This window comes from Meles meles, chromosome 3 (genome assembly GCF_922984935.1).
Source record: "Meles meles chromosome 3, mMelMel3.1 paternal haplotype, whole genome shotgun sequence".
NCBI classification, from domain to species: Eukaryota; Metazoa; Chordata; class Mammalia; order Carnivora; family Mustelidae; genus Meles; species Meles meles.
Window position 1 is genome coordinate 80,313,954 of NC_060068.1, and position 23,605 is coordinate 80,337,558.

At 45.1% G+C, this 23,605-nt stretch overlaps 1 protein-coding gene across 1 annotated transcript in view; it reads right to left on the minus strand.

Moving 5' to 3' along the window:
• The window catches only part of PDE8B (phosphodiesterase 8B), a 235,757-nt gene that overhangs the window by 75,806 nt on the left and 136,346 nt on the right, over positions 1–23,605 (minus strand). Inside the window, 4 exon segments of the mRNA XM_045999160.1 lie at positions 11,565–11,625; positions 13,781–13,869; positions 14,957–15,097; positions 18,556–18,634. Coding sequence (XP_045855116.1) covers positions 11,565–11,625; positions 13,781–13,869; positions 14,957–15,097; positions 18,556–18,634 — 370 coding nt within the window.

Genomic DNA, 23,605 nt, shown 5'->3' on the forward strand with positions numbered 1-23,605 from the left:
TGAAGGCTCTGCGAATACTGGGCAACCACATGCAAAAGAATGAAACCAGATCGCTGTCTTAGACTGTACACAAAACTCAACTGAAAATGGATTAAAGATTTAAATATAAGATCTCAAATCATAAAACTTCTAGAATAAAAAACAGAACATCAGGATCTTGACATCTGTCTCGGTGATGGTGTTTTAGATGTGATACCAAAACCAAAGGCAACAACAACAACAAAAAACCCAAACAACTGGGATTACAGAAAACTAAGAAGTTTGAGAATGAATGAAGTTTAAGAATGAAAAGTCAATCTACTCAATATTTCCAAGTCACATATCTGAATAAGGGGTTAACATCTAAAAATACATAGCAAACTCCTACTACTCGATAGCAAGCAATCTGATTTTTAAATGGACAGGAGATCTGGACAGACATCTAAGGATGACATACAGATGACCAACAGGTACATGAAAAGATGCTCAACGTCACCATTCCTCAGAGAAACAGAAATCAAAGCCCCTGTGAGATATGCATGAACTCATACCCATTAGAATAGTAATTACTTAAAAGACAAAAAAATTATAAGAGTTTGAGAGAATGTGGAGAAAACGCAACACTTTCATGCTGTTGGAAATGTAAATTGGTTTAGCCACTATGGAAAACAGTATGGAGATTACTCAAAAAATTAAAAACAGAATTACCATATGTTCTGATAATTCCACTTGTGGGTTTTTATTAGAAGGGAATGAAATCATTCTCTGACAAGATATCTATACCCCGTTCATTATAGCATTATTTTCAATAGCCAATATATATAAACAACCTATGTATCCATCAACCAATGAATGGATAAAAATGGAAAATCCACAGAAACACACACACACACACACACACACACACAACTGAATAAAACGAGGAAATCTTGCCATTTGCGGCAATATGGATGGCACATGAAATAAGCTAGACAGAGTAAGAAAATCCCCTTATCACCATTTTATCACACCTATATGTGGAATCTACAAACCAAACCAAACCCCCATCTCATAGATACAGAGCACAGACTGGTGTCTACTATAAGCAGAGCGTGGGTGAACTGGGTGAAGGTGGTCAAAAGATACAAAGTGTAAGATAAATAAGTCCTGGGGATGTAATGCATGGCATGGTGACTAAAATTAACATCACTGTATTACAAATTTGAAAGTTACTGAGAGTAGATTTTAAATGTTCTCATAAGAAAAAATAACCATGTGGTGAGGGATATTAACTAAATTTACTGTGAAGATCATTTTGCAATGCATGCATATATCAAATCATTATGCTATACACTTAAAACTATAAACTGATATATATCTCAATTCTTCAATTAAAAAAAAAAACTGAGCCAAAACAGACGTACTGTGATCTAGATTAAGCCACAAATACAGTTTAAAACTCTTGGGTTTTGTCCACACAAACATATCTTTCCTGATCTTATTTACCTACAATGAGTTTCTCTGTTCAGAATGTACTATGGGTGCATGTTTTTACAGAATGAATTTCAAGACAAAAATAGCTAACATATACATACACAAACATCTCTCAGAGAGGGAGGGGTACCTGTTCATTGTCTGTCTTCATTGCAATGGTATTAAAAGGAGCACGTAAATAATAAACTGAACAGGTTTTGTCTAAAGATAAAAAAAAGAAGTCCTGATTTGTAGAGTTTGCCGAATTCCCTGGTCTAAACATACGCCTAGTCCGGCTATTTGAAGCTACCGACACGATGTTGTCGAACCTGGCTGCTCAGCTTCATTTGGCATTTCTGTCACACAGATGAAACAAAGGTCAGTGACCTCCAGAACACCCGTCACAGTACAGTGTGGTAACACTGCAGAAGGGCTAGACTTTGAGTACTTAATAGTTTTGAAAAACTGAACACCGTGCTTCCGTAATTCTAATGTTTAATAAGGGGTGGTTTAACAACTTGCTCACATGGAAAATGAAACCGTCAGCTCTACTGAGCCTGTATGAGCTGGTGCCACCTTGCAACAGAGGCAGAGAGCAGACCAGAAGCTGAAGCAGGACAACCGGCACTTACAGCGGGATGAAAAGAAGACACAGTCTTTAGACTAAGTGGCTTCTAGGGTGTTGGGGGAGGAGGGTGCAAGAAAGGAAGCATGTGGAAGGGGGTTCCCCGGTTTAGGGTGGGGGTGACTGCCTGGATGTGGGGGGTCCCATTAGCCACCCCCAAGGATTTCAGCAGCAGCAGATGTGAGGAGAAACCTGGTCCCCCAGGCTCATCTGGCCTTGTGACTTCCACTGGGCTAGAGGGCCTGCAGGCGACTGATGCTCACTCCACCCATGAATGCCCAGCTTAGGCCAAGCATGCCCACAATTGAGAATTTCTCAATGTGAAGTAAATCAATCCCTTCTGAGGAGTCAGCCGCCAACTGTTGCTTCGGAAAACAAAAAACTGGTAAGTTAGAACTTTTAACCATCAGGTCTAAGAGATAACATGAAAGTCCCTTGGGTTCAATTAGTCTAAGTCTGCACAGAAAGCAGACTCTTCCTCTAGCCTGAATGACAAATCAATAAAAATGCAGCCTTTAGGAGTTCAGTTAAATTTAGGAGGGAAAAAAAAAAACCCTTCTCCTCCAAGGCCAACACCATGTCTCCTCTTTAAAACCTAGTGGTCTTTAATGTGTCTATGCCCATTAGCAAACCTCTCTTTCTTAAGCCTCCCCCCTGGAGCGGGGCTGAGCTACCGCGTGAGAAGGCCCCAACAGTTTCATGTAGTGGAAAACTGGACTGGCATTTCAGACTTTCCCTTCCCTTTGTTTTGCCCATCCTCCTGTCTGTCACCAACATGGGCTGAAGACCTACCACAGTGGCAGAGAGGACAGGAGGAAAGTGCAGAGAGTGCAAAGGATCCCCATCACCGTGCACACAAGGGCCAAGCTGCTCCGATGGGTGAGGGCATCCGTGTCTACCTGCTCCCTCACTGTGCTCAGGGCAGGTCTGCATGCCCAGAACATTCCAGGTTCACCTTCTCCGCTTCAGACCCTACGGCTCTCCCTGAAGCCTGTCATGATTAGCCACAACAGGCACCCCACAATGCCAGCCATGAAGCTGTGTCTCTCCTCTCTTCTGTCCCAACACTTTCCCATGCATGTAATCTCATCGCTGCATCCTCAGTGTCCCTGCTCATCCTTGTCCCCTGCTGGGACCTCCTACAGAGGCCCTGCACCTCCGACACACAGCAGGTACCCCGTTTATGTCTGCTCAGTGTTTGGCGGTTGCAGCATAGTTCTCAGGAAAAATGGTTTTGCAACATCAGAGGCCTTCCTTTAAATAGCTTCATGTAAATATGTACTAAAGCTAAACGGAAAAATTTTGTTTACTTAGTGGCTTTAGCAAGTACATCGACAAATATTTGGAGCATCTACTGTGAGTCAAGTCCACGTGCACAAACTCAGCATCAAGATAACACGCTGAGGACACAAAAAAACATTTCTAAATGTGAACAGGCACTGCCAGGGATAACTGAGGTCATGTTTCCAACTGCATATCCCTTTTTCTCCAACTTTCTTTTAAGAAGTCAAACTTGGATGTGTGCCTTGGAAAAACATGGGAAATAGTGAACAGCATGTGAGACATTAGCTCCAGGGAGATCAACACTCCACATATAATACTGATTTGGGACTACACAGAAGCTTCATCTTTAATTTCCTAGGCTTGCCAAAGGTTACTGTGTTAGGGAGTAAAAATTAGTTTTAAAAATAATTTCCAGATGTCTACGGGGCACACACAGTGGCGTGCCTTCCCCAAGGTGAGAGCTGATCCAAAGCAGGGTATGATGAACAGTCCAACAGGGGATGCTGAAGAGAAGCATCACCGTCACCTCATGGCGGGTATAGGGGAGACATGGCTGGCAGGTTCCGGAAGTTCTCATGGAGGAGAAGCTGGGCTGAGGCCTGAAGGACAAGGAAGCTGCCAACAGTTGATGCCATTCAAATTGGGAGATGGCTCTCAAGTATTGGGCACTTAGGACAAATTCAAACATTTTTATCAGTAGGGATGAGCAATGAGCAGAAACCATCTCATGATTTTGCGTGCCTCTCTCCCTTGGTTGCCTGCACCAGCCACTTCTTCTGTTTTAGAGAGAATACCATGAGCTATCAGACTGTCTTACTATTAAGAACCCTGTTGTGCCACACCTTAGAGGACAAGTCCAAAAATCATGAAAAGCCTATTGGCCAAGCCACCTACCAAGAAGGCAAGAATTAGGGGGAACAGAAGTTGGCAAATATGGAGAGAGTAGAGGCCTAGGGGCAGGGAAGGGCAAGGACAGACCCAAGAGTAAGCCAGTCTCGGGCTGGGAAATGGGAATGGGGCTGGAGGCGGGGGGCGTGGGGTCGGGTAGAGGGCAGGAAGCTGCCAGCAGGCACATGGGCTCCCACTGTCCACTAAAGAGTTCTATAGGTGAAAGCTGACTTTCTACCACAGTTTGAGAACTAATGAAAGGTGCCCCACACCTCCCCAAACAAAAATGCTCCCTAAAGGTCTGCTTACGTGCCCATCAGATCATCCTCCCATAATAGGGATCACTATCCTTAGGAGCCTGGAGAATGGATCACAGTTTCATCTCGTGGGAGGCTGTCTGCTGCTGGCTCACAGGCACAAACTAGACCATACACACTCTTCATTGGCCCCTGGCCCCTGTCAAAGGGAAGCGGGATTCAGGGTAAGATCTGACAGGACAAGGAACGACGAGGCCAGCTGTCCCACAGAAACACTGCATAAGCCACAAATGCAAACCACGTGTGGAATGGTACATTTTCTAGTAGCTGTACTAAAAAGTAAAAACGGGCAAAATTAATTTTAATACTATTTTAGGTACACTACGTACCTAAAAGATATTGTCACATGTCATCAATACAAGACTGATACTTTTAATGCGATAATTTACCTTCTTGTTCATACTAAGACGGAGCATGCGGTCTCTACCTGGAGCACATCTCTAAGGAGCCACATTTCATGACCGGACATGCAGGTCTAGGGCACAGGCTGGGCATGGCTGGAGCAGGGCTGGGGGTCCTCTGCAATACAATGTCCTGAGCAACGAGGGTCAGGGTCCCCGTGCTCAGAAGGGGAGGGCTGGATGGCCAGAAGGGGAAAAAACCTTTTCTGACTAGACTTAACCAGAACAGACCCTATCCATGAACCAGTGATCCAAGTCCATAGTATCAGAGCCTGGCAGCCACTATCTTGTCCAGTAGCTCTTCAACTTCAGAACGAGTCAGCATCACGTGGAGGGCTTGCTAAAACAGATTGCCCAGGCCCTACCCTTGGAGCGCTGGGTTCTGGAGGTCTCCCTTTGCAGTCCCGACAAATTCCCAGGGCTGCCGCTGGCCCACGGAACCGCGCTTGAAGAACCACTGACCTAGTCTAACCTCTGGCTGGTGAGTTACCTCCCCAGACAGCTTTTCCTCCCAAGTGCTTAATTTATTTGAACACCTCCCTCGGGGATGAACTCACTACCCACAAACTACAAAGGGGCCTGGTCCATTCTAATCATTCTTTCCGAAGTTGAGCCTAATCTGATTCCTTTAAATTTCCCACTGTGTTTGCCTTCCTCAGGGCCCAGTCCCTCCTTCTGCACACGAAGCCTCACAAACCTGAAAACCTGTTCTTTCTCCCTTCCTACTCCCTGCCACTCCCACACCCTTTGTATCTTGTTTTAGGCACTTCTGACAGGCTTAGTCATATACATTATTACTGTAGTAAAGTTCTACTTTTTCCTAATCGTTACAATTTCAAGATTAAATAGAAGATGATAAAAGTATGAATGAACTCCCCCAAAACTGATCTCCAAGCAAGTTTCCATCCCAGCCAACTTGGACAATTCAGCTCCCATTTCTGATTCTACTATTCTCACACAGGTGACAAAGGTGAATGTGCTTTTAAAGCAGTGACCCCCCCCCCCAAGGCGCCTGAGTGGCTCAATCAGTTAAGCATCTAACTCCTGATTTCAGCTCAGGTCATGATCTCTGGATCGTGTGGTTGAGCCCTGCACCAAGTCCACGTCGGGGTCGGGGTCTGCTTTCTCTCTCCCTCACTACCCTCTCTCTCATAAATCAATCTTTTTTTTTTTAAAAAAAAAGCAATAGCCACCCCAAACATCCATTCCCCAGACTGATGTTAGGCTCTGACAATGCTCCCATCAGTCTGCAATGAAAGAAACAAGTTTTCCACTAAGCCAAACTTATTCAAGTTCAATAGCTATTCTTCATTCAGACATCAGGTCCTTCCCGGTTCCTCATTGCTGAAACACCTTTTCTTCCCTAAAATGAGGATGTAGAGCTTGTCAGTGGAATTTCAAAATCAAGTAGGTCTCCCCCACACACCATCCCTGCCCCCCAAACCATCCCGAGTCTGGAAAGTGCTGTGCAAAATGCTGGTCAGACTGCTCTCGCTCTGTTCTCACTCAGCCTTTGCCTTGGAACCTTGATTTGCCAGAAAGCAGCAGGCCTCCGCTGAGCCTGGTCACGGGCCCTCCCTTGCTCTACTGCAGTGCAACAGGGAATATTTTCTGGAGCTGTTCATGGGGTGTCTGGGCTCCCTGACTTCACAAAAATGAACAACCTCCCCTTGCAGTACAGGTCACCTCTGCACCTCTCTGGGGCTTCTCTGTGGCCTGAAAGTTGTCCATCCACAAGAAGGCCCAGGTCACCCAACTCCAAGGACACACACGGCCAGCTGCACCCCACCCTCTTGCCCATTGGCTTCCTGTCCTCTCTCCCAGGGCTCCACGCCTGCCACGGGTATGCTGGCTTTTGGGAGTGCTGTGCTCTCCATATTCCCACGACCGAGGCTTGGAGGAAAAAGCGAGAATGGGGAAGGCACTAAGGGTGGGGACTGTAGGGACCCCAGTGGGGAGGGCCCTCTGCTTTGACCAGGCCAGCTCAGGAGAGGCTAGTGTGAAGTCAGGATCTAGAAGTCTCCTTTCCGTATACTAGCTTGACTCCTGGACTATGATAGCAGGTCCCTGAAATTCGACTTTGAGTCATGCATTTGGATTCAGACCACACGAAAAGGCAAAAACTTTAAGGGAACAGGTCCTCGTGTCTTCCTGGTTTGAAGGGATTGAGACAGGCTCTGCCCTGGAGTGCAGGGGTGGCACGAAGGCCAAGAGTCCAAGATGCGTGTGTTCGTGGAGGGGGCCACTTCTGGGATCCCAGTCAGATTGTCTCGGGCCTAGCTGGGTGGGTAGTCCAAAAAAAAAAATCATCCTCTGGAAAAGGGGCTGGCAAACTTTTTGTGTGAAAGGCCAGAGAGTAAACATCTTAGGCTCTGTGGGCCACACAGGGTCTGCAGTAGCTTGTCTGCTGTTGTAATATGAGAGCGACCAGAACATAGCAAAGAGTGTGGCTGTATTCCAATAAAGCTTTACATACAAACCCGACCACACTCAGCCTGGAGGGTGTAGTTTGCTGCCCGCCCCGTACTAGAGGACACCTAAAAAAAATTCTAGCCAGTCTCCTTTGGTCCTGTGTTCCATGCTTCTCCTGCTCTTGGCTCTCACCTCCCCTGCGCCATGCTCTAAAAATGTATCCTATTGATCTGTCCATGACCCCCACGGCTTCTGGGCAGAGACCGCCACTGGCATATTTGGGGAGCAAGTGTGTGGGGATGGAAGACAGTGTTTACAGCCAACAAGCTCTTCTAGCCCCTTGGCAAAAAGCTACAGGGCTCACACAGGAAAAAGGATTTTTGCTGATGACAAGCACTACCAGAAGACAGCACCCTGGCTTACAATTTCATTCCTTGTTAAAATGCAAACCCACGGGCGGATCTTGACGTCAAGGCTAAACCCCAGAAAGCAGTGCAGCCAGGCCCGCCTTCAGACAGGCTGCTCCCACCCTCTGGGGAGCCCTTCCCATCACAGAGCCATCACCATTCACTTCAGCCTCCTTAGATGAGGAGGAAAAACACTGCGGCTAGCCAGAGACATAAAAATTCTTTGTTATTGGAAAATCTAAGTGTCTCTCCAGGCCTGTGCAGCACCATTAGGTGACGTCAGTGGCTCAGGGTATCATAGCTCTGCGTTTCTACTCTTCTCAGAACAGCAGCTAATTCACAGCAGTAAAGTCATTTCTATTTAGGGCATCAGAAAAGACGTGGCCCTGTGATGCTGCAACCCTAGGTCCTGTACTAAGGGACGGCCTCCTTTCTCTGGGAAGCAGGAGGGGTTGGAAGGTGACAGGAAGCCAGAACCTTGACCTTCCATTCCATTTAAGCTAACCCACAGCTGCAGGACCTACTATGCCCCAGGCAGGACAGGCTCAGGCTGGTTACCGCTCTGGAGACGAGAGGGCAGTTAGGCACACAAATGGCCATGGTAACAGTGGGGGTGATACTCAGCAAAGAAGGAACTTGGGGGCTTGAGGAGGGGAAGGGCACTTGACATTCCTTGGGATGGACCGCAAAGGATGGGTAGAACTGGGGGATATGTGGTTGTAGGGAGACTGGTGACAAGGAGACTGGGGGGTCTGACTGACCGATAAAGAGAGGAAGGAGGAGGAATGAGCCTAGGTTGGCAGGGGAAGGCTGTACTTCGGACGTGAACTGTACTTGGCTTATTTCTGGCGTCTGCATGAATGAGCATGAGCGTGAATGAGCTGCGCCCTGCATGACAGCTTCACCTCCCGTGACAGGCTGACTTGCATTGCTTGGGTTGAGTAGTTTGTCTCTGAAGACCCGCCAGGATGTCCTACACCTCTCCCTCCACCCATGTCACCTCTCACGTAGACCTCATCCTTCCTCCTGCAATGTGTCAACTTTGCTGCCGGGAGAATTTATTTTTCTATGGAAGTCAAGTCCCTTCCTTTCCCAGAGGTCCCCAAGGACTTGCCTTTCTATGTGACGATGATACTAAGTGAAAGCTTCCTGATTCTCGATGAAATTCTCAGTGTTGAAAGAGGCATTTTATGTTGGACTAAATCTTGAAGCCTAATTCCCTTCGCTGTTCTAGAGTATTGTGAATAGTCAGATCAATCTTGAGAAAGAACAACAAAGCTGGAGGTATCATGCTCCCTGATTTCAAACTACATCAAAAAGCTATAGGAATCCCAACTGTATGGTGCTGGCGTAAAGAGAGACACATAGATCAATGGAACAGAATAGAGAGCCCAGAAAGAAACCAACATTGATATGGTCAATTTATGACAAGCCAACAATATACAATGGGGAAGGGATAGTCTATTCAATAAATGGTACTGGGAAAACTTAACAGCCATATGCAAAAGAATGAAACTGGGCCATTATCTTAGACCACACAGAAAAATCAATTCAAAATGGATGAAATACTTGAACATATATAATATCTGAAACAATAAATGCCTAGAAGACAACACAGGGACTAAGCTCCTTGACATCTGTCTTGGCTATGAATTTTCAGGTATGACACCAGAAGCAAATGCAACAAAAATAAATAGTTGAGACTACCATCAAACTAAAAAGCTTCTGCACAGCATAGGAGACTATCAACAAAATAAAAAGGCAATTTACCAAAAGGGAGAAAACACTTGCAAATCATATTAGGTAAGTTAATATCCAAAATATATAAAGAACTCATACAACCCAATAGCAAAACAAAACAAAAAATCTGACTTAAAAGTTGGCAGAAGATCTGAATAGACATTGTTTCAAAGAAGACTTAAAGATGACAAACAGGTACATGCAAAAATGCTCAACACCACTAGTCATCAGGACAATGCAAATCGGTAACACCATGAGGTATCCACTCACCTCTGCTACAATAGTCAGTGTCAAAAAGATATGAAATGACAAGTTAGCTAAGATGTGGAGAAAAGGGAACCCTCAGGCACTGTTGGTGGGAATGTCTATGGGCACAACACTGTGGAGGTTCCTCAGATTTAAAATGGAACTACCATATGTTCTAGCAATTTTCTCCTGGACATTTATCCAAAAGAAAAACACTAACTTGAGGAGATATATGCATTCCTAGGTTCAAGGCACCACAGTTTACAACAGCCAAGACCCAGAAACCACTTAAGTGTCCACTGATGGATGAATGGACAGAAAAATGTGGAAAAGGTATACAAAGGAGCATTATTCAGCCATCAGAAGGAACGAAATCTTGCTATTTCTGACAACATGGATGGACCTTGAGGTCATTATGCTAAGTAAAATAAGAGAGATGAAGATGAAGAAAAACACAGATACTATATGGTATCACTTATATGTCGAAGCAAAACCCAAAATGAAAAACCAAATATAAAAAGATACAAAGGACAGATTGGCTGCTAGAGGCAGGGCGGGGGCAGGAGGGAGGTGAAATGCATGAAGAGGGTCAAAAGTGCAAACTTCCACTTATAAAATAAGTCAGTCATGGGGGTATCATGTATACTACAGTGACTGTCATTAACGCTGCAATGTAAAGTGAAAGTTTTACATATTCTCTTAGCAATAATGAAAGTTGCTAAGAGAATAGGTCTCAAAAGAAGATCTTGTCCCAAGAAAAAATTTTGTAATTATGTCTGATGATTCATGTTAATATGACTGACTTTAGTGATCATTTTGCAATGATCACTTCAATTTGACACAAGTATCGAATCATTATCTTTTTATGAAAAATGTGAGGCATGGGTACCTTCCATGGGCCGAGTCAGCTGCTGAAAGTCATGCACAGGCTCGCGGCACCCAGACCCGCCTTCCCTCCAGAAGCTGCCTACTCAAGGCGGGGTGAGCCCAGGCATCCACTGGCCCTATCACCCAGCAGTTCCTCTCCTTGCCTGGCCAGCCTCTACCGTCAGATCCTACGCTATCCAACTCCCCGACATGCTCCCCTAAAATGTATTATGCCCCCAAAGACCTCCATATCTTTCAAGATATTATTCCTGCTTTTAAAATCTCCATATACCCCCAAGGCCATATTTCATGTTTTCAAACATAGATCACTGGTAATTATGTTTCTTCAGTACTTTTTAACCAATATATTTTAAAGCATGAATGAAAATATGCATAATCCAGTATTAAAAGCATAATTAAAAGATACACCAATATCAAAATTGCTCTCCACAATAAAATTCTTTTAAAGCTCTTCTCTTTAATAGCAATTTATTAAAATTCCGTTACTCCCGAAAACAAGACTCTAATGTATTATTCTACATGATGTAATGGTAAAACAAAACAGTGCTCATAGTACTAATTTTTACTAACTTGGAATGACTGTTTTTGATAGGAATTTGTAGGAGGGAAATGCTCAAATACATATATGTTTTTCATTTGTTTAAGAAATTAAGATAGAAAAAATAGAACAGTTTTTATTTGGAAGAAGAATTTTATGCTCTCATAAGGTATATTAGTCTTTAGTGGTAGGGTCACAAGCTAAATCATAACTGATGTGCATTATTAATAAAGCAGCAGAAGCTTGCAGGAGATTTTTTTCTTAACTATTTGTTAAAGGAGCTAATTGCCATAAACCTCCTAAACGGAAAGACAAGCAGAGAACAGTGGTGGGAAAGTAATGCGTGGTCAAGCTGACAAAGCAAAGGAAGGAAACTGAATACCATACCTGCTTATTATTGTCAGTGGTACAACACAGTTTCTTGAGGGAGACAAAATGCCTAATTTTCCTAATAACATAAATGATCAGTTATTAGTGATTCAGATAGGAGATGATTCAACAAATCAGCAAATGAAAACATCAACAGAGTTTCTTAAAGCAAAACCCCAGGGTCCATTCTAGGGCAGATTTAAATTTTGAACAAAACATAGTCTATGGAAAACCCATTCTTCCTACAGAGCCCACACATGCCTTCAGAAACTGGGCTTCCCTATTAGTCACAGTTGGCTCAGAAGCACTTTCCTAATGGGTATTTCTTCTCGCTAAAGACTCCTGAAGCTTGTCTCCTGGTATCTTCCGTGATAGGATAAAAGCCTGCTCCAGACAAAATTGGTTTTAATTCCACTGACACTAATAATTTTACAGCTGATATAAAAAGCAAAAGACTCGTTTGGACAATGACCACATTACATGGCCACTGTTTTTACGTTAATATTCCATATTCTTTCACAGCGTGGTCATCACAATGAGGGCATTTTTCAGGCAGAGAAAACTTGTCTTAATTCAAGTTTATGGACAGAATGCCAAAACAGCCTACAGTCTTGCTCATGACCACAAGGGAGACCAGAAAGAGACTACAGCTGCCTCAGCCCGGCACAAAAGTCAATTCAAGGTAGATTTTTCTACTGACAGCGGAACCAGTAATTCCAGAAGGTTATGTGAGACTTTATAGGAATAGGAAGGAGTCTCCTCTCTGTCTCTCTTCATCTTGTCTGTCTCTCTGTCTGTCTCTCTGTCTCTCTTCCTTTGATTCAACTTTCTCTAGAAGAACCTGAAGAGAGCGTAGAAAATACTGGAAAATACTTCAGTGAAGCTCATTATGGAATAACGAGCTTCACTGAACCAGAAGAGGTGAAATTTACATACATTTAATAAGAATTTCCTCGGACCATACACTGCCTACAAATGGGGGAAAAATTAACACTACATCTAGACAAAAGAGCTTCTCTCTTACCTGTAAAATCAGAAAGATCAGAAAAATTCATTCTGACAGAAATTACCAAGCAATAGTGTCTCCTCTGCCTTGGTTACCTAAGAATACTGATCACACACGGAGTCCATCTTAGCTCAAGTGTTCTGAGAAGATGGTCTAAGGATGGTGATAATACCCAGTGTGACAGCCATCATGGCCTCTGCTGGTGGAAATGGCCATGCCAAGGGGACCCAGGAGGACTCGCTCTGTGCTCATAACCCTTGTCAGGCCTGCCAGGGCCCCAACACCCAGAGGGAAGCTAAATGGAAGCACAGAGGTCTCTGAACCGAGGGGTAACAATTTCAAAATTTACCCAACAAGTAAAATTGGAGAGGAAAAGAATTCCAGGCACTTTGCTCACTATACAGAATGTTTTGATTTCTAACCACCCGACAATTTGGAAGGAACTCAGGTAGTGCTAAGAGTCACAGGCAGGACCTTCCACTCCCGGTTACAAGGCAGACAACTCATACCTCTTCTTTCAAAACATCACAGGACAACAGGTGTCCCTCATAAACTGTGCTATGAAGCTACTGGTGACCTTCTAGCCAGTTTATAAAGTCTCCTCAGTGATATAATCTTTGGGGATCCTGTTTGGCTTTGTAAACCCTCTCACAAAGTTTAACTGGGAGAGGGAAGAGAAATTACGTATTTACCTTCTTGAATCGTCTTCTCTGATAATCTGAGATTAAATGAAATCAGATCACCTCAGCTTCTGGTCAAACACATCTTTCTCCACATAAACATGACCTCCAGGGCTCTCTCTGCCTTGTGGAACAAGCCCAGAGCCAGCCCGGAAAGAAGCACTACAGAGCCACTGCCTCAGGGAGAGAAGGCTGGCTCCCAGGGACAGGGCCGAGGCCAGCGAGCCCTGTTGTTTTGTTGTTGCTATGACAGGGGAAGTCTAAACACAGCTCCTTTAGAGGTTAGTGGGGATGGTGGAACCACGGATGAGCAGGCGAAGGTGGGCAGCTGGGGAGATGCCTTGTAAAGCCCATTGGCAGGAGAGATGGGGAGAGAAAGCCACATCTGAGGGCTGTTGCCAGCCATGTGGAATTGTCCACAGTATATCCTATGCACAGCCCCAACCTACCATGTTTGGGGGTCTAACGCTTACAGTGACATTTCAATACGTAAACCCAATGTGTACATGAGCCCTTCAACTAAAAGAGACCAACAGGTTTGCTCTCACCCTCCTTGGCCAATCACTGGAGTGATCTTCACGTGCTGTTGGATGCTGTCCCCGGATTTCCGTCTTGCATAGTAAACCCCCTGCCACTCCTACATAGACAAAGAGAGCTTTTAAAATCCTTCCGTCGAAGCTTATGGCTGCTTCTATAGAGGGTCTCATCAAGTTAAGCAATACCATTCCACTAAACACTCCATCATCATACCCACTGTAATGCTTACTACCTAAGACTCATGGTGACCATGCACGAAAACCCCAAGGACCAATGTGTCCACCTCCAGCCTGGCCTTCCAGGGTCCAAGGACAGTTGAAGAGTGGGCTAAGTTGCCACTCTCAGACCTCTGGGTGTAGCAGCCCCAGGTCAAGGGATTCTTACAGGGTCTTCCTTAAAATATTCACAGCAACCTCTGAGATTGGTAGTATCAACCTTACTTTAGAGATAGGTAAGCCAAGGCTCAGAGGGTGTCACTAATTTGCCCACGTTAGGAAGTGGAGAACACGGTTGTAAATTCTTGTCTCTTAATTCTCATTGAAACCTGTCCTCTCCCTACTCTCCTACAGGGCATTCTACCCAAGACTTCTCTGCCAGTAGTCAGGCTCACTGCCCCTATGGTTAAAAAATATCGATGTCATATAAACCCAAACTTTTTTTTCTCCCCCTAAAAAGTGGTCCCTCCCTCGTTAAACAAATACAGTGCTTATCTAACTACTTATATTGGAGGAAGAAGGATGGGAGAAATCGTATGAGCAAGCGCTCTGAAGTCTTAAAAGACAGTGCCCAGGGAGCTCTGGTGGCAGGAGACACACTCCTCCTCTGGAGTGGGGAGCTTGAGGAAAGGTGACTATGGCACGGACAGCCCTGGACACACTGACACGACAGCTGTCTGGGGGAGCCCGGCTCAGAGACAGGAATGATCCTATAGCAATGACGGGTTGGCTATCTTTACCCCAAGGATTAAACTCTCCTGATGCAAACTCATCAGATTCTACAGCACCGTTAAGGACCACATTTGTTTGGGATCCAAAATTAATCCAACAATTGACTCATTTTGCAGACATAAGAGATCTTTCACTGAATTATCATCTTAGGAGAAGAGCTAATCTTAATGACATGACATAGAGCTCATTGGAAGGAAAAAAAAAACATCGGGGAGGAGTTTGCAGATCTCTTTCACTGACCTTGCCTTTCTTGATGCACGTGTTGATGGTATCGAGAAGGTCGGCCCGGTTTTTATCACTTTTGGGCAGCTCGGCAAGCTCCTTGCCCAGCAGCTCGCCTTTGTGGTAGCCCATCATTCTTTCAAAGGCTGGGTTGACATACTGCGAACAGGAGGTGGTTAGAGGTGAGTGCGGGTACACTGCGTGCCCCCAGGAGCATTTGCCGCACACAGAGGAACACATTGGACAATCAAATAGGAAGCTCCGGGATAAGTACTCTCTGAGGTAGGTGTCAACTGATCCTGCCCTCGCCACTGTGGTGCCCAGAGCGGCTGCCTCACTCCTGAGCGGCAATGTGCTCACTAAGCACCCAGCATCTTGGTTCCCTCTGGGACACTGGAAGACATCCCTTAGCAGACAAGAGCCAGAAGCCCTCATTGAACACAGCAGCCTCTCGGGGACCTTACTTGTCTTCAACTGCCCATGAAATAAAAAACTCAAAAAAAAAAAAAACCAACCCACAAAAAGCAGCTAGAATAAAAATTAATTAGTTCAACAGGTGGTGGGTTTATGTTAGCCGCCTCTTTGCAAGGCCGAGATTTGATCTCCTGTGCCTCCTTTCTGATTGCCACTATCTATTAACCGACACGACAGCTTGGGGCCACCTCCCAGCTCATGTGAACAATACATGTAATTAAGTAGTTTGGGCAGGAAGCAGCCCTTTCAGCACTGGGCACACATGGGCATGAGAAGAGGCGCCCTTAGCACATTCTGAGGCCAGCCGACTAACAGGTTTCTTTCCACAGTTCTGCCCGGGGCCCTGGAATTCAGAGCTACTTCCTTGTCTGACTCCCAGCTCCCATCTCCAGCCTCCCATTTCTTCTGAAAGAATAATTCCTGGATGAGAAGATGAATGAGGGGAAATGAGACAAAGAACATGGGGAAAAATGGGACCATATGGCTTCTAAGTCATGGATTTCTTTGGGCAACAAGCACATCCATCTGCTGGTTCAGGCACATTCTTGCAAACCATTCTCAGTCACTCCTGCGCTCCACTACAAGGACCACAGTAAGAACCCGGGTGATGTGGGGGTCTCTTGGAGAACTAGTCCCTTGAGAACAAAGCTTCTACTGACACCATGAAATCCAGGATCTGGAGGGGTTCGAGGTTGCTCTGGAGCCTTAGCAGGTGGCCTTGTAGGAGTGACAGAGGAGGAGGGATGGTGACATTGTCTTCACTGACTTCCCATCACCTACCTATGGTGGGCACCACCTTTCTGGGGCTGGGCTGCATGGCCTCTCACCTCCAGGCCTCGGCCCACATGCTCTCTCTACTTACAATGCCCTTGCCCATCTCCATGCCCTGCCAGGTCTGCTCTTTCCCTCCCCTCCTCTACCAAGTCATCCTTGACCCCCCTGCCTCGTCCAAGCTGGTACCACTCCTACAGGCTCCCAGTCTCTCCTGTGTAGGCTGCCAGTGACTTCTCATGCTCAGTCCATTTTTGTTTATTATCTCTCTCGCCGATTAGACACAAAATTCTTCAAGGGCAAGGCTACTTTGGATTTATCCCTGGAGACTCAGGACTGTTTAGTAAATACGTGACGTAAGTACCGTTTTCCTTGTTGGCTAAATTCTCATACATTTTCCTGTGTGTTTATTCTGTCTACCTTCACTCTTAAGTTGAAAATACGGGTAAAAGTCATGGCCTTTTGCTCATGCTAGGGTTACTGTAACCGTGGAACGCAGCCAGTACTCTAGGACGCGGACTCTGGAGCCAACAGGCTCAAGTTCAAATCCCAGCTCTGCCATTTACCAGCTCCATGACTGTGGGCAAGTTACTTGTCTTCTCTGGCTCTCAGTTTCCTCCTCTGTAAAATTGTGCCTGGTTCATAAAATGGTTTTAAGAACTAAATAAGAATGTCTAACATGCTGAGTACTATGCCTGGCACACGGCAAGCTTCATGTAAATGTCATGAATAGTTGAGATGAAGGGATGAGTAGGTAAATATTATTCCTGAAGGTACTACCCCCTAGTCTCTGATACATAGTCACACGGAGGTACACACTCTTTGGCAGCCATGCCTCAAGAAGGGCCCCGGTATGAAGCAAGAACATATGTGAGATATCCTGGCCATGAGGACTCCTCTTGAAATCCGTAACACAGATGTCATTTTACTTCCCCCTTAAACGTAACATCCTCTATTCAACTTCTTTCTCCTTGCTTTTGAGTTTTATACTCAGATCACCAGCAGATTTTAAAGGGGTAGTCCCTTCCTTCCTATTCATGGTAAAGAGTGGGGAGGGGATGATGGTACCACAGCACAACAGCATCCCATGCCCCCATGCAGAGATCAAGGGTTCAGAACCACTTAGAACGCTCACTATAGAAGAACAGACTCTGGTCCTTGTTCAAGGAGTCATCAGACTACCAATGGGGAAGGCAGGGAGAGCAGGGAGCCCCTTCTGCTTGTTACAGAGATCACAACCTGGCTGCCCACCATCAGAGGCAAGTACAAAGCAAACATGTTCCATGACTAGAATTGAGCATTCTGGTCTGGATGTAAGTGAGGGGAATGGGAGATGTGTACTTGGTCAGTAGCAAACATGTCTGGTTTCCTCTGTGGTGCAGGGTGCAGACCTGTGTGTGCGCAGGCAGGCAGTGACAGGCAGCAACATGAGGAAACTTCCAGACTCACTTCACCAAACAGCCAGAACACTTCTATAGACGGAGTCAGACCGGGAGCCAGGAAGGAAGGCTCTGCAGTCAGAAAGACATAGCTACATATTCTGGTTCCAATATTTACTACTGGGGCTTTCCTTGAGTAAATTCCTTGACCTTGCTGGCCTCAGTTTCCCCATCTGTATTATGGAGCACTCTTTCACAGAGTCAGTGAAGGGAAAGGAGGTAATGGTATGGATCTGTTTATGAGGGGACCTAGGCAGGGTAGCCTGCTGATGGCTGGGCCTGAGAGCAGGGTTTGTCTGTGTGCAGTGGGGGTTCTGTCATGGGGCACTGTGTCTGGTTTCTACTGATGACCCCAAGTGTACCAAGCGTAAACTCAGGACCATTGTACGAGCCAACTGCAGGCAGGCTGGTACTACCAATGGTCAAGTCTACATTTCAGAATACTGTTGAAGTGTAAAGGTCTTACCTCCCAACAAATAGAACAAGAGGACTTTACTTCAAAAATGGTTTGTGTACTATACACATGTCCTTCAGAAGATAACTTGACCATACAAGATAGCTCTATAATTATGAAACCAACTGTAGGCAAATGAATGAGGACTGTTGAAATATTTCATCCCCACAGGCATGCATCATTTACTCTGTAATTCTGACTTACTTCTGTGTCATGTAAATGCTGTCTTTACAAATGGTCAAAGAATTTCACCTATCTTGGTCAAAGAAATCACAGGTTCTAATCTAACTCATTGTTTATTCTTGTTGAATATCTAGTTCTTAAACTAAGTCCATTAGTTTTCTTCACATACTTTGATGTTCTTTTCTCCAAAGATAATATATAAAAATGTGAGACTTATGGCAAGGTTCCTGGAGAAAGGGTGGCTCAAACTTGAGAGGTTCTGTTTTCACATCTCCAGGTAAAAAGTGTCTCCGTACCTGAATCACATGGTCATCACTTGTAATTTCTATGGCTTCATGACAGTGGTCTAAGGCTGTAAACACTGAATTACAGGCCCTGAAATTGCAGAAGACTGATGTTAGTGCAGCCATAAAACCATTTGCATTTATGTGTTAATTCATCAAAGTAAACAGTTGCCCGCCATTCATTAAAACCATGCCCTTTTGGAAGGAAGGAAACGCCCTACCCTTTCAAACTCAACTAGCTAATTTGAATAAACAACAGCATCCATTTCTGTGACTAGGACACGAAGGACTGTAATCCAGCCAACTCTTCATGGATCGTGTAATGAACTACCTATGTGCCAAATGAAACCTTAACACTGACAGGAGAGAACTCAGCTGCAGGAGACCCTCTTCTAAGTCTCCTGAGTCTATGTCAGCGCTCCTCTGTGTCATTGCTAGTGCGGCCAGGGAGAAGTCAAGACGCAAGCAATGAGGAGAACTCAATTAAGCCCAAATTGGATCTCAGGTATTCTGTCTGTCCTTCTGCAACAGACACAGAGACATTTTCTTCCTCCTTTCTTACTTTCATCATCTCTGATAAACAAGCCTTTATATGGTACTTTGCCTTCAGCCACAGCCCCTGGCATGATGGAAGGCAGATCTGGCAGAATTCCCTTGGCCTGGTGACTCTACTCGTACAGCCTTCCAGGTAGGCACTTGCCTTGGTGACCGTTCTTATCCAAGGAGAATATTCGAGATCATTTCAACTTCTCAGTTTCTTGGTTAGAATTTTAAGTACCTTCTAACCTAGTGCAACTCCAAATACAGCAAGTTATTTACTACCTAACACAGAAAGTATGTAGCTAGTTACTAGAGCTTTGTTATTTGTACTGGCTATTTAAAGAATCCCAGTGAGGGCTTTCTTACTCATTACAAAAAAACAAAACAAAACAAAACAAAACAAAGCAGATTTACTTCATTGATTTTGCTCCTTATAAAACAGACTCTTAAGAGGTTATTATTTTTTTTCCACTCATAAAGGCAGCTACCTTACCCATCACTTTAAACTATTGATAAGGGACAGGGCAGAAAAAATGGAGTCAAGCCTGATTCTGTATTTTGCCAGTTATGGGACTTTGGGCAATTTTGTATCCTTGCCGGCCCCCAGCTTCCTCATCTATAAAATGAGAATAACACCCATTTTACAGGTTGCAGTAAAAAATCAAAACAGTTTATGTGAGGCATTTCTCAAAATGCTTTGAATAATATAAGAATTCAGCATGGGGCACCTGGGTGGCTCAGATGGTAAAGCGTCTGCCTTTGGCTCATGTTGTGGTCTCCAGGTCCTGGGATCGAGCCCCACATCAGGCTCCCTGCTCAGTGGGGAGTCTGCTTGTCCCTCTCATTCTGCCTCTCCCCATCCCTCTCTCAAATTAATAAATTAATAAATAAAATTCGGCATATAATCCTTAGTATTATTTATAAGCTCCCAGGACAGTATTTCCTTACTCTCTAACCCTTTCAAAGGCTGGTGCTGAGAAGAAAAATGAATCATAACCTATCTTTTCTCATGAGTATCCCTGAAATATCTAACTGAAAACCATACTCTATATTAGCAAGGTAATCTGGATGGTGAGTAAAAGATTTTATTCCATTGAAGAGTACGGTTCCTGTAGCTGCAGAGATGAAGGGACCGGTGTGGGCAGCTAAGTAAGTAATCATGATGGGGTGAGCAGAGGAGAAGATAAGCCCAACTCCTTGGAGATTCTTAACTGATGCAGTACGTTTCCTTATTTCAATGGCGCCAGTCTAATTTGGACCGTGGACTGTCTTAATACCCTTGCTGCATTTGTAAATGAGATCATTTAACAGAGGAAAAAAAGAATAAAAGGAGATTTTCACATTATTACCAAAGTCCCGACTACACTGCCTTTCACGAAGAGGCAAGCAAGAGCTAGTCTCGTCAGTAGTATTTTCCAGGCATGTGGGTCCAGAACGCAGCCTGGCAGCACAAGAGAGGGTATCCCGTCCTCCAGGAGTCCCGTGTGGAAGAGCACACAGTGTATGGACTAACCCTTCCATTTGAGAGCTGGATAATTGAGCTGTAACTTACTTTATCAAGTGACAAATTCCTCTCCTGCCCATTTTCTGAAAGTGCCTGTCTGTCTCACCTAAACCTTTAAATGGGTACCTCAGCCTGTTGCTGTTTTTGTCAATTTGAGAGTTGCTCATATGGAAGACCTCGGCTCCCACTGCCGAAATTTATCTATGAAATATTCATTGTGTGATGATCCACAGCATAAACGCTTGGTGTCACACCCAGTGGAACAAGGCAAATTCGTACCAACGGTCGAGGGAGACCGTGAGTGGAGCCAGTAGGCTGTTTTCTCCCAGGGGCAGTCTGGATGGCACTGTTCAGACCCAGGCTTTAAAACCAATTTGGTTGATGGTTCTATTTAAATAAACCTGCAGCAAAGCGAGGTAATCAATTTAAATCATATTCCTAGAGTTTGGGAATTTAATTGCTTTATTAATTATTGATAGTCTTCATGCAGAAGAGCCTTAGCGGTATTCATTTTCTGTTCTCGGGAACCATGTAACGGTGCCTCAGATTGAGTTTTCTATCTTTCAGGTTAAGAAGTTGGAAAACTGGAAACAGCTCAAAGGGAGTGTAAACTGGACGTGGAAACCCACGGAGGGCAGGCCATGGAACCAGGACCCCTCACCTTCATAAGAGCTCCTGAAGGTCCTGATGCACACAGCAAGTATCACAGGAGCCCTGGAGTGACGTCTACAAAGAACATCATGCTATGATGCAGTGTGGGGGTTCTCAGACCAAATAGCAGGGTGTCTGGACCATCCCTCACGCCCCTAACACTGCCACCGACATGCTGGGTAGCAGTGATCATGTCCAGAGTCTCCCTGGCTCTCAGTGTTTTCCTCTGTCCACTGGGGCTGGGATGGTCGGGTTGTGTTATCTCCTGTACCACCTGCCATCCCCCTGCCAAGGATACTCTAGCATCTACTCAACACACACCTATACCAGCCAAGACTGCCTGCAACAAGGCAGGCCTGCGCCGGTGCTGGCTTCAGGGAAACCTAAACCTGAACTGCAATCCACAGGCCAGCAGGGTCCAGCAGGGGCAGGAGGAGGGAAGTAGCAATGGCCAGGGGCTCACAGACTTCTTCCTGGTCAGCATCAACCCTGGGCAGCAAAGCCACAGGGACCAGTGACTCGCAGGCTTCACAGCTGGACTCTATTCCTGGAGCACAGGGCCGGTCACCAGGGTCTATGCCAGGATACGGCACTCTAGAAACATCTATGGATACTGAGAAGTGTAGCATACCATGGAATACAAAGTTCTGTCCCTTAGAGACTTAGGTTCTTGCTGAAATGGAGGACTGCTACGGTCTTAAGATCGGGAGTAGACTACACCTGATGATTTGAGTCCAAGTCCTGGCTAACAGATATCAGACCAATAAAATATAATAGCTCACACCATGTTAGTATCAACCGATCAGTTTAAATTCCCGCTAAGGAGCTAAATCTCATCTGCATTTTGGATAACAGCTCTTTTCATCATAAAGACATAGAAACATTGGTAGAAGTAAGTGGTCATCATTTACCCCATCTTTCCCCAGTTCCCATGACTTGTCCTGTTTAATACAGTAATTCATCAAGCATGCAGACACAGGATTTATTTCTTCTCTTCAGAAGTTAATCTTTATCACGGAATTTCAAAATTAAGTATCTGTTTGATCACATGATCCTTCTTTTGTCTTGGTGAAATTTCATTACCACAAACCAAGACCCGGACAAAAGTTTCTACCTTCAACATTTGACATCTTCCGTGCAGTACAGGCTGTCCTTGCAGAATGCTAGTAATGTCACGTATTTAGCTGCAGCTGGGGGAGGAATTGTAAAGAAAACTATTATATAATTAGACTATAATTATTCTGGCATTGTGTAATAAAGAGCCTCATTTTCCCTAATGGCAGCAAGCGACAGAGTGGCTTCCCTGACTCTGAGAGGCAGGTGGGTTCTTTCGAGGTCCTCGAAGGAGCTGGGGAAGTCACAGAATGGGTCATCGCATCCGACTGCAGGGCCCAGATATAGGGTATGCAGGAAAAGTCGAACAGGCACACATACCCTTCTCCAAAAGAGGGAAGGAAGTTAGAGATGCTTGAGGCAGAACCATGCGAAGCATAAGGGAAGAAACTGACTATTTGGTCCTTCTCTGGCCTTCTGTGAAGGACTCTGGCTTTCCTTTCCCCACCACAGGGGCTGCTGTCATGCTGGCGGCTCGTGACTGGGGAGAGAGGCCCTTGACCAGACAAACTTAAGCTGCTGTGGAAAGGGATCCGCACATGGGGCAAATCCAGCCTCCTGGCACCACGGCCCGCTGGGATACCACTCACCAAGTCCACTAACCTGAACCTTTTCATTACGACCCCCACAATGGGGCCAACCCCCCAGCCAGCTCCAGTCAGGGAGGCCTGAGAAGTTACAGGGATCTACTTAGTGCTATGTACTTAGGACCTGGCCAAGTTCTGAATCTGACGAGAGCTTCCAAAGCGTTCAGTGCCCTGGCTCAAAGCAAATCTCCTCAGTGCAGTGACCTGAAGCCCTTTTTTTTTAACCCTCGTGCTGGCTGAGAAGGTTTATTTCAAATTACCAGACCCTGCCTTTACCCTGCTATGAACAAGGCACTTTTGGACTTCCTACCAAAGTCATCACATGGAATGTTGCTGAAGAGAACTCAAAATGCAGTTACTTGCAATCCAATGAGGAAATTAACTACCAGAGCAGCAGGGGGACAGCTGTTCATTTCTGTTGTAGATACACGCGGCTGAAGAATTAAAACAAAATGAAACCCCTCTTATTCTATCTATTTTGAAAACCTCTAAAAGCAGTCTTTCTATCCTCAGTGAAAAGTCGTAGAGACCCCAAGGAATAAAAACAATGTACAATAAGCATCAGAAATTGCTTGAAGAAAAGGCAATGAGTTTTCTCAATTTTATGAAGCTCCCTGAAGCTGATAAACACAAGGATACAAAGAAACCCAGGGCTTTAGGCTTAACT